The following is a 14408-nucleotide window of genomic DNA, read 5'->3' on the forward strand; positions in this document are numbered from 1 at the left end:
GTATGCACCACTTACTTTACATGTACTTCATTCTACTACAGAATTGTATATCAGCCTGCATAACGTAGATTATAGTCCCTTTCTGGAATTACGAACCCCGGGAGCTGATGAAATTATCAAGCGTCAAAGTTCTGCAAAAGATGTCTCCTATAAGCTTTTAGTTTTCTTTTTGAATTGTCTTTCACTACTTTACATACTATTGATTCATATAAAATATACTTTGCAATTTTCCTCACGTTTTCAAACAAACAATAAAATGAAAGATTCGTAATTACTTTCATTTTATTGGACACAATCAAAGTTGCTTCCATTCATTTTGATGGTTGCTCAGAGATAGTGGATGTATAGTTGAGTGTAATAGAAAAATGCGGTATTCTATGAATAAACTACAAGAGTCTTGATGAATTTTTTTGAAGGAACTTACTTCTGAATTGAATCCTAGTCATTCAATTTTTATAAAGGTATTTTCATTTCCACTAAAGCATTTATGAACTTATCTGTTTGTGAACAATAACTGACATCTGGTTCAAAGTTGCCTAGGTACAGTTTGAGCGGTTTCTGCGTTGGGCTTGTATTATTGTAAGCTTCAAAACCCTCGCCAACAACCTTCATAGAGATATAATGATATGCAATGAATTTCATAACAATTAATCCATTTGTATAGGAAGTAAATATCTATATGAAAGTTACTTCCACACCGAAAGTGGTTCTATTATGGAAGTTTCAAGTTCATTGATTGTTATTGTGTTTGGTTTTTTTGTTGATTACTCATTTCTCTCCGATACAACGAGATACGATAAGACTATTCAAAACTAATCGACTCGTTCTCGTTCTCGCTCGAATCGTTCAGCTGTACCTACGGAATGCTGTTCCGTAAACCGATACTTTGGGTGATGATGAATGAATAGCTTATCAACATTTCCAACAACCGACCACACATATTGCACTCCGATAGGATCCTCCTGCCAGATATCAGTTTGACAATGACATACGCCTCACCGGGCTATTCGTCTTCGTCAGAAGTAATTTGTTACATCTGTTTCGCGAACAACAAAAGAAAACCGTAAAAGATGATAACACAAACCTCTACTCATCGAACACTTAACGAGAAAAATCCCCACTTTCTCGTTCGTCCATCGATTTTCCACAGTACCGGTTGAAGATGCTCATTCTCTCCCGTTGGTGTTCCCCTCTCTGGGCTAGTACCTCTGAATGGGTCTCGTTAGCAAACAGATGCTTTTGTTGGTTCCCGATTACTTAATGGCGAGTACTAAACCCGAGCGGAACTGGTACACGTGGTTGGACGGTGTTTGGGTACAACCAAACCGCCAGGTGTTTCCAGGAAGAAAATTGGGCCCTAAATTCGACTGAATCATAACAAACTGTCGCGCCGCTATTAAGGTATCATAAACAAAGCGTTGCCCTCCATTCCGCCCGCGCGCGCCAATTATTCAAGATTTGCCTCTCCTCCGATCATGATTCCGTAATTCACCGGCTGGGGACAACTCGTTTCTAGCCGTAGTAGTATCTATAGATAAACATGAGCGCTGAAAAAGAATGCAACCGCACTTGATTGTTTTGATGAGGCAGACAGAGTTTCCGACTGATAGGCGGTGAGGTGATTTATAGGTGCCAAAGCGAGCAATTCGACTACTCCGAGGCATTCGTGGATAAGACAGCGCCAATAGTGGACACGCGTGATTTATAAGCGCCGATTGGGTCCACAGTTCATTCTTTGCGCGGTGGCCGAGTCGTTCTGAGCGTCGCGGATTTTCGCGCCCCTCTCTGGGTCTCTTCTTCGTGTGGTGTGGAAAATTGCTGATTTTGAGTGGATCTAAGGCTGACCGTCCGATGATGATGGGTCCAGGAAAATTCAGTGGTTTATTAGCGCTAGTTGTGTTCGCGTGTGGTGTCAATTCAATCTATGGTAATGGCACAATTGTTATTGAGATGAATGAATTCATTATAATGGCAGGATTATTTGCAAACTAGCTATCGAGCGCCGGCGCGATTCTATTGTGGATTTTTTCGACAGTGAAGTGCATGCTCTTGAGTCTGTTGAAACGGTTATTTAGATGGAGATATGAGGAGATACCGTTGAGAATGGTCATATTTATGAAATTATCTGAAATGGACGTTGTGAGTTTCGAGTCGCGGAAATACGCTTTAATTATGTGACCGTCAAGTACTACAAGTTCTTGGAAATGATACTAAATCTTACTGAAACAAGTTTTGTATTCGATTATAAATTAGACCCGGGATTTTTGTAGTGATTACAAACTTTCTATTTAATTTACATATTAATCGTTATAATATATAAGTAGTGTGTAGTGACATAACTTGTTTTTCTTCTGAAGGTATAAGGAAAGGAAAGCCGATTGTTCCTATTTTAATGTATTTTGAATGTTTTCTGTCAAAAACGTGCAATTCATCTGGAAGTTACTGACTTCAGAATTGATCTTGTGTTTCAGGAGAGGTAAGCGTCTTTTGTTCGAAATACATTTTCTGCAGCTATTGATGTGTTGGCCTGCTGGTTTGTGTTCAACGTCATACGTAATTGACCGCGAAAGGCATAACTAGAAGTTTTGTTTGTGAAAAACTCGCGAAACGAGAATTCCAATTCATGAATAAATGAGTAAGGAGCTGACCCATGCCGGCGAAAAACTTTCGTTTTGCATTGGATCGAGTAATTTTTCTACTCTGCTGATATGCAAGTGCACCACTAGTGAGTTTTCAAGTACCTTCACGCGAAGTACGGAGATACGGACCTGGACCTCTTTTTGAGAATTTTAGTTATGCTCCGGTTTTGAATGAGGTGGAATTTGGTGGAGTTTTTGATGAAATGCTCCATTTCGTAGTTCTTTGGTTACCACTGGATTTCTCTAGTGAGATTCCGTGTTTTCGTTTTTATTCGTATATCGTAGCGTTTGGATTTGGAGAGCCTCTTTCATGGTGTTATCGGACCGGAGCCGTTCTGTCACGAGCGACGGCACTTCAAATTGGCACTAATCGGGATTGACATTTTTATCGATGAATCGCTGATACACGATCCAGTTGAGCGGTTTAGGATTCTCGGAGGTTGGCTAACTGTGTGAACTCCAGATATGAAAATTTGGGTTAGACTATCTGGCACCAGTCTGTTGGAATAGCCGGTTTCGCCTCCGGTTCACAACTTATATCGAATATTAGCTGACCCGGCAAACTTCATCCCGCCCAAAATTTATTTTTCGTTATCACATCTACGTTTTCTTACTAAGCGCACGTTCATGGGTTATTTTCAGACACAATTCTCGTGCAAGATTTTTCATCCACTTGAAAATAACATGTTACTCCGTTACATGGAATAAATGTTTGATACAGAAAATGTGATATAATGAAGACAGACCTAAATCTCGAGTTTTGCTCTTATCAACACATTCGGCGATCCATTTTTATTCATATAGATAGAAGACGATATAGGAGTGCATTTTATCACATGAAAATCCATTTCCACTTTCGAACGAAGATCTATTTCGTTACAGTAAACATCAAATGGACTAACAACGCTTGTCAATATGTTATGGTAGAACACATGCGAATTGAATTTTTCGAATTTTCCCATTTTTCTTCATAGTTTTCCGAAAATTTTCAATAGTTATATTTGGTTGGAATAGGTTTGGTTTCAATATGTGCATTATTTTTAAGAGACCCCTCTCCTTTGCAGAGGAGGAACGGGTGTCATACGATCATAGAAACATTTCTCGTACTCAAAAACTCTCCCATCTCAAGTTTCATTTGTAAGGCAGGCACCATGCCCTCAGAAAGGGTGCTGGTGTGTCGAAGTACCATAGAAACTTTTCGTGCTCCCTAAAACCTCCACATGCCAAATATGGCTCAATTTGCTTGATTAGTTCTCAAGTTATGCAGAAATTTCTGTTTCATTTGTATGGGAGCCCCACCCCCTTAGAGAGGGGGGTGGAGTGTCTAACCACCATAGAAACATTCATTGCACCCCAAAACCTCAATATGCCAAATTTGATTCCATTTGCTTGATTATTGCTCGAGTGATGCTGAAATTTGTGTTTCATTTGTATGGCACCCTCCTTTACCCCCCCCCCCCACCCCAAAATTTCATAAAGTTACCCTATCAAAAATGTTCACCACCTCGAAAAAACACCCACGACGAGTAATGCAATTTTAAGACATTTGGCATAATTTTTTTTCTGAAAACCTCGATTTTCGGTGATTTTTTGTTTTTAAAAAAAAAAACTCAAATTTTAACGTTTGTGTAACCAGTAAAAAAAGTCCGAATGAGCTAATATGTTGCATAGGGTACATTATCGTGCAAATCAACATTTCGTAGCAAGTTCCGAATGAAAAATCGAGATAACTATTTTTATTGGCACCCAAAACCATATTTTCAGTTTCATTTTCCGAAAAAAAGTCCTAGAAGGCCGATTTTTGACAAAAAAAAATCGAGATGACACTAGATCTCGACGTTTCATGCAGTTTTAAGATATTTTGCATAAAAAAAATCGTAAACCCTGATTTCCTTCTCCCTTAAGTCCGATTGAGCTAATATTTTGCATAGGGTGTTTTTTCGAGGTGGTGAACATTTTTTATGTAGTAACTATTTGAAATTCGAGATGATCATTTTCATTGGCACCCTGATATACATACAGTTTTAAAAATATATTAAAAAATACGGCTCTTTTAAACTTATGTAACTGAGCCTGTAAAAATAAACGAATTTATAAAAAAAACTGTGTTCAAATGCAATTACTACACACAATCACAGTCCTATATCAAGTTCTCGTCCGTGCCCCTAGGCCCAGACCCATCAACTTTTATTTCACCGTTCACCAAGCAGAAGGGGTTAATTTATCAGAACTATTCTTCCGAAAGTGTTACCTCAAGCGTCCAGAGGCACGTTTCTACTGGAGATCCGTGAGCCTCCGCTCTCGTGCTATCGAGCCAACAACACACAGTGATGTAATTTAGATAATATAGATTGATTCTGTATTTTTCCATCAAATAGTGAATTGAGGTTGTTAAGAAATGTGGAATAATGGTCCAGGTGGAACAAGACCGATAGTTAGAGTCTAGCGTTAGTTTTCCAAAAGAGCCTTTTCCAGACTAGACGCGAATTAACTGCAAAAGTTTGGAGCCCGTATGAAAGAAAGAAAAAACAATAGTCAACCTCAGTTCATATTTAACTACTGTGTTGAATGCAAATGCAAATATTTATTGTTGTTTCAGAATACATTCTCAGAATCAGTACCCATTGGAGCCCGTATGAAAGAAAGAAAAAACAATAGTCAACCTCAGTTCATATTTAACTACTGTGTTGAATGCAAATGCAAATATTTATTGTTGTTTCAGAATACATTCTCAAAATCAGTACCCAGTAACCAGAGAGCAGAGGTTTTTTCGACGGTGAATCGCTCTGCAGGGAGAGTTGTGGATGAAAGACGTCAAATTACATTGTGATTCTGATTTTTTGACGCAGTCAAATCAAATACAGGTCACGTTTTTATGAAATAAAGTTAACGATAATAACTATTTTTGCCGCGAACGGATTTTGACGATTCACATACCAAACGAATCGGAAATTCATTAAGATTTGTTTGATATGCTATACATTACAATCCCCTGGTGTATAAATGGTTTAAATTTATGAAACTAGAAGCATTTCCATTTTCTCATACATTAGTTCTACTGATTTGTGAGCTTACCTATCCATGCTGTAGGAGTATAAATATTGGATCTCGCAAAGGCAAACTTCCAGTCTAGTCTTCACTCGAAGCAATGTACATCGTTTGTTCGAGCTGTGGACGCCATCAAATATCTCATTTGCTGATGCCTAGGAATCGCAACCTATCTATCTATCTATCTATATATATATATATATATATATATATATATATATATATATATATATATATATATATATATATATATATATATATATATATATATATATATATATATATATATATATATATATATATATATATATATATATATATATATATATATATATATATATGTGTATATATGTAATGTATAGCATATCAAACAAATCTTAATGAATTTCCGATTCGTTTGGTATGTGAATCGTCAAAATCCGTTCGCGGCAAAAATAGTTATTATCATTAACTTTATTTCATAAAAACGTGACCTGTATTTGATTTGACTGCGTCAAAAAATCACAATCACAATGTAATTTGACGTCTTTCATCCACAACTCTCCCTGAAGAGCGATTCACCGTCGAAAAAACCTCTGCTCTCTGGTTACTGGGTACTGATTCTGAACATGTATCCTGAAACAACAATATTTGCATTTGCGTTCAACACGGTAGTTAAATATGAACTGAGGTTGACTATTGTTTTTTCTTTCTTTCATACGGGCTCCAAACTTTTGCAGTTAATTCGCGTCTAGTCTGGAAAAGGCTCTTTTGGAAAACTAACGCTAGACTCTAACTATCGGTCTTGTTCCACCTGGACCATTATTCCACATTTCTTAACAACCTCAATTCACTATATGATGGAAAAATACAGAATCAATCTATATTATCAAAATTACATCACCGTGTGTTGTTGGCTCGATAGCACGAGAGCGGAGGCTCACGGATCTCCAGTAGAAACGTGCCTCTGGACGCTTGAGGTAACACTTTCGGAAGAATAGTTCTGATAAATTAACCCCTTCTGCTTGGTGAACGGTGAAATAACACTTTCGGAAGAATAGTTCTGATAAAGAAGGGGTTAATCTGCTTGGTGAACGGTGAAATAAAAGTTGATGGGTCTGGGCCTAGGGGCAGGACGAGAACTTGATATAGGACTGTGATTGTGTGTAGTAATTGCATTTGAATTTAGTTTTTTCACATTTTTACAGGCTCAGTTACATATGTTCAAAAGAGCCGTATTTGTTAATATATTTTTAAAACTGTATGTATATTAGGGTGCCAATGAAAATGATCATCTCGAATTTCAAATAGTTACTACATAAAAAATGTTCGCCACCTCGAAAAAACACCCTATGCAAAATATTAGCTCAATCGGACTTAAAGGAGAAGGAAATCAGGGTTTACGGTTTTTTTAATGCAAAATGTCTTAAAACTGCATGAAACGTCGAGATCTAGTGTCATCTCGATTTTTTTTTGTCAAAAATCGACCTTCTAGGACATAGTTTTTTCTCGGAATATGAAACGGAAAATATGGATTTGGGTGCCAATAAAAATAGTTATCTCGATTTTTCATTCGGAACTTGCTACGAAATGTTGATTTGCACGATAATATACCCTATACAACATATTAGCTCATTCGGACTTTTTTTTACTGGTTACACAAACGTTAAAATTTGAGTTTTTTTTAAAAACAAAAAATCACCGAAAATCAAGGTTTTCAGAAAACCAGAATTGATGCCAAATGTCTTAAAATTGCATTACTCGTCGTGTGTGTTTTTTCGAGGTGGTGAACATTTTTGATAGGTTAACTTTTTGAAATTTTAGGGTCGATTTTTTCCCATGCATTCATTGGCACCCTAATGTATATAAACAATTTTCTTAAACCTATGGTTAGTAATGTGGGAAACCGATTACTCGTGGTGGAATCGAGTTTAGAAGGGTGACATATTATTTTCAGGAAAATGATGGGATATAAGGAAATTTTTACAGTGTTGATAATCATAATCACACAAACTCAATTCTTCAATATATTCGTATATATATTGTGTATTTACATTTCAATTATTCATTGTTCGAAATATGTAATTTTGAATCTTTTGATACATCAAATGGAAGCCCTGAAAAAATGGTTTCCTGTATCAACTTGTATCCTTCAACGGGTTAGATGAGATAACGTGAAAAAATCCGGAACCACACTCTGTTCAAAAATGTACACAAAAATATTAAGCCATTACTACCCTTTTCTTCTGGTTATTCAATTATGCAGATGAAGAAGACAAAGAGTCATCATATATAATTTTCAAACACAAGTCTAAATAGTCAGAATCTACATAAATATAAGCCTAAGTCAAAAAAATATATGACTACAGAAATATATTATAGATAAAAATAATATTTTCTTCATTGTCGACACGTTATTCGGAACATTGTTTGTAATGACTTTATAGCCAGGTGATGCATATTGAGTATTCAATGGCCATGAGTGCTCTCTTCAGAAGTTCGTGTAGCTGATTTTTTTTTTATCTCATCTGTTTATTTTTATTAGGCTTTATTAGGCAATTAGCAATTCAGCTGTAACAGAGCCGAATTTATCGTGTACATTTTTTCTCATGTTGTATATTACACAGTAGCCATTCAGGCGTAAGAGTATTGCTATCTTATCAATACACATTTTTATCTATTACACATTAACCATTTTGGCGTAAGAGTATTCCTATTCTATCGATACACAACACATGTTGCATTTTTCGGCGTAAGAATTGTGACACTACGCCTTCCAAAATTGAACTTTCCCACAGATCTCCTCCAACACTTAAATTACAAATGTTTCAAATGTTTCAATTACAAATCATTTCACACTTGGTGAAATTCAATTATCCGAGATCCCAAACCCGCTTTAACCACAGGTCATAAATTGTTTATCACCCACCAAACAATTTATGACCGCAGAAACAACATTCCCACCAAAGAAGTAAACATGATACTTGAACCGTGTGTGACAGTCTGTCAGACCCAGAGTTTCTTTTTGTTGCTACAGAATATTCTATTGTTCGAATGTTAACAGTTGGACTATATACACAGCGGGACTGTTGACTGTATGATTCGTGTAGCATATGTAACGAATTGATCTCATCAGGTGCTAAGTTCTGCTTATGTATAGGAAAGAGAAAGGAGAATGGGAATGTGCATTCGAGGAAGTGAAGCGGGTTTCTCAGGAAGACATATATGGAGAGCATAATATTAAGATCGCGACTACTTAAGCTTTCTTAATCTGATATGCGTGAGTATACCCTTTCGATCTTCTTAATCAGCAGCCAGTTGAATGATTTTATTGCATTTTTTATATAACCAAACAACATGTTCGATATTATGACATCCTGGACAACAATTACATAAATTGTTAGAAGCAAGACACGATAAAAAGTGAATTGAGCACGAATTGATTGGGCAACATACAATACAATAACTGATGAATTCCTGTTATCGGTAAATGCTGTTAAATGGTAAAAATGCTACATAAATTTCCTTCCTAATGATATATTTCACAGCATATGTCGCAAAAATGATTTTGAGTAATATGCCTTTGAAAACTCTTAATGAATCTTACATTTTTCATAGAGTGACCCCCCTATATAGAAATCAAAGACATAGTCCTATGTTAAAACACGCTGCTAGAGGACCGACGCGAGATGAAGAATTGAAGATGGGAAGATTCATGGGTTTCGGTTGTGTTAAACTTTGATTGTATTAGTAGCCAGGAAGATAGGAAGTTTGCATACCAGGCATAACAGTCAGTTACTCAAATGGTACAAAATTGAATATTTGAACGAATAAATACAGAATAAATCCAAAAAAATATTTTTCGCATTACATTCATCATTTAAAAAATAGACAGAATATGTCACGAACTAAAACTTTTCATTTTTCTTTAATTTCTTCTTATATCAGAATAAGTATTTTAATGTCTACTATGTTTGGATTTTAGAGCACTTCCATGAAGTATTTGATCTCGTTTCAGCAATTGTAATAACTTTTTTCACAATTAGAGTGCCGGACACTCCATTCGTCTAAAACTAGGACGCAAGCGGAAAACTTTTTGTCTCAATTTAGGTCATATGGACTCAATCAAATTTATTTTTCAAGTGCATTTTACATCACGAAAACTTGCAAAGTTTTTGCACTGCACTGTCAAATATTTTTCCGTCAAAGGAACAAACGATTCTGTAACTCTGACTTTGTTCATTTACGTTTTTGGTTGACGTAACGAGAAGTAGAATTGAATTGAAATTAAGTTTAGAACACCTCAATAATACTGAAATTTCAGTTTCTGCTAAAATGTCAGTTGGACCCTAATGATTTTTAAAACTAGCATTGTTTAAAGAAAAAAAACTAGATCATTCATCTCATCTGATTATTTTTTACTTTTAATAACAATACTTTTTCTATGGAGTAGACCATTATGAGAAAAGTCACATACATAAACAAAATCTGTGACGTCACAGATTTATAAATCTTCCCACCTTACATTTTCCATCTCGGAACCGACGCACAGAAACACGCTATTTGAAACTCGTTCACGTTCACGGTTAGAAAATGACTGATCGCTTATCATGCATTTTGACTGTTAGGAGAAACGTTCAGGGTTTGCAACGCAATGTTTCACTTTTGTTCATGAACTGAACTGTGTCTGATATCTCCCATTCTCCCTTTGTATCGAACGTTGTAAGGCTTGTTCGCGACAAAATTTTGACAACCCTAAACACACTAAGCTTTGGAAATACACCAACAATGAGTGAAATACTCTGCAGAGTGGTGGACGTATGACTGTTCTTTCTGAAAATATTTGTTTCTATTGCAAGGCTTAGTGTAAAATGGCGTCGAAAGAAGAGCGGTGCGAAAAGAAGTTGTGTGCGGTCGCAATGAGAATCCGAATCTCTCAATACGAAAACTTGCCAAAAAGCTTGGAATTTCTCCAAGCACTGTTCACAGTGTTTTAAAATCGTTCGACACTCGCTTGACAACAGCAAGGAAGGAGGGAATTGGAACAAAACGGATCTGAGGAACCACCACAAGGATGTCACAAGGAATTCTTCCAAGGTGAAGACTGTGCCAAACCGTAATGATAAGCAGAATCCTACGGTCAAAACACGCGCTCGTAAGCTTTATCGCGAATAAATTTCCATGGATGATGAAACGTATGTCCTAGAAGACTTTAAACAGCTTCCTGGTGTCATTCTTTAAACTGCCATGAAACAGAATGGCGTTGCAGAGCAGCGTTTGGTCCCATCGAGCGATAATGTGCTCTGATGAAGAGAGAAGGCTGTCCCAGCACAAACAACAAGCAACAACTATAGAAACATTTCTAAAATCTTCAAGTCTGACAAGTCTACACTACTCATGGCAGGTCAGCAGATCACCAATTTTTTATGTAGACCAAATAAATAAAGGAAATTTGTTTGATAATTATCAACGATACACACATAAATGTAATTAAATAGTTTCATTGATTAAGCTTCTTCTTCTAGTAAATTTGTTTTATCCCAAAATTGAGGTGTCCAGATTTTGTCGCGAACAAGCTTTATGTGATATCAGCATTTGGGAAGACTGTTGATTGCTCGCTAACTGTTGCGAGACTGAGGTTCACTAGTGCGAATCCAATATTTGTATGGTGGTTTCTATTTCTTATTTCTCTTGGATAGAATGTAATGCACGGTGAATATCTACGACTGTTTCGCAGCGGTATTGATGCATTCAAATTGAATTTCGCTGTGGGTCTAGCCATTCCTTTTGATCGATACGATTTGTGGAGTGCGTTTAAACATTTTACATTTATTCAATTGTTTGTGTAAACATCCTTTTTTTCATAGATATGTAGAAACGTCTCCAATCAATTCATGCAAACATCTTTGTGATCTACCATGTTGAAGGAATCGAAATCTTTCATTATGATTAGATGAATAATAGCATTGTAGTTAATGACGTGTCTGTTGCATCGACGAGAAGATGAAAAGAATGTTGGACAATGTTGTTATTTATCCCGTGATAGAGTTTGACGTTTTTTGTGAAATTATTCAAGCCTCCGAAAATTACATGCTGTAATTTTCAAACTAGAAATATAAATCTCATTGGTCTTATTCCAATAAATTCCAAAAAATATAGTTTTACAAGCCAGAAAGCGCCATCAACGAACCTTGTAGAAGCTTCAAGAGCACGCCAGATATCTATTTTAGTTATTGATATCGCTTTGTGTGGTTTCACCTCGGAGTGTGCAGTTGTACTAATGTCCTTATCGATGTTTATTTTGTAGTACAAAGTATTGTTATCGAACTGCATGGTCTGTTACCTTGAAATTTATGTTGGTTTAAAGTTTTGAAAGTATACAAATAAATACTGAAGAAGCGCTATCTCTCAAGTGCCGGCACTCGACGGGCAAACGCTTTTCTACGTTGGATATTTAACATATCAATACATTATTTTCAGTACCCAAACTTTACGATTACTTCAACTACCTTCACCCATCGAACGAATCCACCAGCGATGAGTTATCGACCTTGGAAAAGGCCAGCATCGAGTTTATTCCAGGAACGAATGATTCTGTGGTACCGATGGTATGCGTGATATCCACCTCTATGGATGACCTTCCGCCGGACATTTTTACAAGTTTGTAGAAATCATTTTGAAAAATTTGCCTTTTCGAACAGCATATTTTCGATTTCATTCCAGAAACGCAACGACTGCAAGGTGCGATTGTGCTTCATTTTTTCGCCGCCATTTATTTTTTCACAATACTGGCCTACATTTGTAGTGAGTACTTCCTGCCCTCGGTGGAGTGTATCTGCGAGGATCTGCATCTGTCGGAGGTATTGCTCATCAATGTCGACAGTCGTCGTCACGAAACTAACGAACAATCTCAATTTTACTTTAGGACGTAGCAGCCGCAACGTTTATGGCGACAGCAACATCAATGCCGGAGTTCTTCACCAACACGATCAGCACGCTGGTAGTGGACTCTGACATGGGCCTGGGGACGATTATGGGGTCCATGCTGTTTAACACCTTGGGAGTGGCTGCCTTGGTTGGCTTGTTGACGAAAAGTGTAAGGTTGGCTGGTTTTGCTGCTTGACAATATTGTAATTTTTGCACTTACAGCATGTGCAACTGGACTGGTGGCCACTGACTAGGGATTCGGTGATCGTGATAATCAGCACCAGCTGTTTGGTCGGAAGTTTGTGGGATGAACGCATTTACTGGTATGAAGCGGTATTGTTCGTAATATTGTATGTCCTGTATTTCTTGGTGATGTTTCAAAACAACAGAATGAAGAAAATTGCCGTAGAACTGATCGAAAACCGATGGGACTTATGCAGACGAATGCATCCCAAACCTAAGGATGAGTACATAGAAAGTTACAAATCTACAAACAAATATTCTGTAGCGGGGATAGCGGAAACGAAAAACTCTGCTTTGGAGTCTCCGGTCGACAAAGAAGTGCCGAGTAGTACCGAGAATTCTACCGTTGAATCGGACAAAAATACTAGCAGCGGAATGCAGCTGTTCAGAATCTCAACTGGATCATGGTTAAGCGTTTTCTGGTGGTTCTACACATTACCGTTCCGGATACTTGTACATGTTACAGTGCCGAACGCTCGAACTCATCGCAGATTGTACCCGCTAACGTTCCTGATGTGCATCGTATGGATAGCGGCCACATCTTATGTGGTTTTTTGGATGATGGCCTTAATCGGGGAAACGTTTGAAGTTCCAGACACGGTTATGGGACTCACATTTCTTGCCTTCGGTGGGTGCATGCCCGAAGCCGTTTCTGCCGTTACGGTGATCAGACAAGGTATCGTTTTGGTATTGTTCACATGTTCCTGCGAAATACTAACAATGAACTTATCACAGGAAACGGTGCGATGGGAGTGTCCAATTCCCTGGGGGCCAACACTCTTGCGATATTGTTCTCCTTGGGTTTGCCGTGGTTCATAAGGACCATGAAAGAAGGTGGAGCGACCACGGGGGCATACATCGAAATCAACTCGTATGGGATGCAGTACTCAGTGATGGCTCTTTTCGGCGCTATTGCCATACTGTATTTCGTTCTGTTTGCTGCTAAGTACACGTTGCGTAAGCTGGTTGGAGTGATCTTAATGGTGGGATATTTAGTGATAGTTACCTTCATGATATTAGTGGAGCTGGATGTTATCTTCCCTTCGGAGAATACATGTTAATTCACATTTGTCGAGTCATATATTTTAGAAAAAGATACAATTTTGTAGATATTATTTGATAATTGTTAGATGTAAGATATGGATAACTAACCCTGCATTAAATTTCCTGATAGAACACCAAAAATATCATAGAATTAGAATAAGCGTACATTTACCTTTTTTAAACAAATATAAATAATACACCAATACATTCTTCTCAGTACTGCGTTCAGAACTTTTTCCGAAAAAATTTTTACAATTACAAAAGTCGTTCAAAAAATAAGTTTCAGTGCCTCAGAAATCGCGGAAAAATAAAGTTAGGACAAAAAAAAACAAGGTGACAAGGTGACAAGGCGTTCGGCGGTCAACGATTCGATAATATGAAGAAATTCGTGACGCAGTTACATCGTACGTCAAAAAGTTGGACGCTACGCACTTCGAGCTCGGAATAGAAAAACTCGTGCCACGCTATGAAAAATGCCTCGAACGTTACGGCGATTACGTAGAAAAATAGAAAATAAAACGTAGATTA

At 37.2% G+C, this 14408-nt stretch overlaps 1 protein-coding gene across 4 annotated transcripts; it reads left to right on the top strand.

Annotated features, from left to right (window-relative positions):
- The first annotated feature begins 1291 nt into the window (after positions 1-1291).
- LOC129771016 (sodium/potassium/calcium exchanger 3-like) lies at positions 1292-14087 on the top strand. 4 transcript variants are annotated; one of them, XM_055774251.1, is made up of 7 exons: positions 1670-1927; positions 2358-2476; positions 12147-12326; positions 12390-12526; positions 12592-12762; positions 12816-13512; positions 13572-14087. In XM_055774251.1, exons 2-7 carry the CDS (start codon positions 2404-2406, stop codon positions 13895-13897), a joined length of 1584 nt encoding a protein of 527 aa, XP_055630226.1. In that variant the 5' UTR covers positions 1670-1927; positions 2358-2403; the 3' UTR covers positions 13898-14087. The 4 variants fall into 4 exon arrangements, with proteins under 4 accessions (XP_055630228.1, XP_055630226.1, XP_055630225.1 ...); XM_055774253.1 differs by lacking the exons at positions 1670-1927; positions 2358-2476 and adding an exon at positions 1292-1401; XM_055774250.1 differs by lacking the exon at positions 2358-2476.
- The last annotated feature ends 321 nt before the right edge of the window (positions 14088-14408 follow it).

This window comes from Toxorhynchites rutilus, chromosome 2 (genome assembly GCF_029784135.1).
Source record: "Toxorhynchites rutilus septentrionalis strain SRP chromosome 2, ASM2978413v1, whole genome shotgun sequence".
NCBI lineage: Eukaryota > Metazoa > Arthropoda > Insecta > Diptera > Culicidae > Toxorhynchites > Toxorhynchites rutilus.

What these genes read in the sequence shown, in the direction of transcription:
- LOC129771016 (XM_055774250.1), top strand. Translation starts at nt 1,852, where the DNA reads ATGATGATGGGTCCAGGAAAATTCAGTGGTTTATTAGCGCTAGTTGTG. An exon ending in TTGGCTTGTTGACGAAAAGT is followed by an intron (nt 12,763 to 12,815) that starts GTAAGGTTGGCT and finishes TTGCACTTACAG; the next exon opens with CATGTGCAACTGGACTGGTG. An exon ending in CGTTACGGTGATCAGACAAG is followed by an intron (nt 13,513 to 13,571) that starts GTATCGTTTTGG and finishes AACTTATCACAG; the next exon opens with GAAACGGTGCGATGGGAGTG.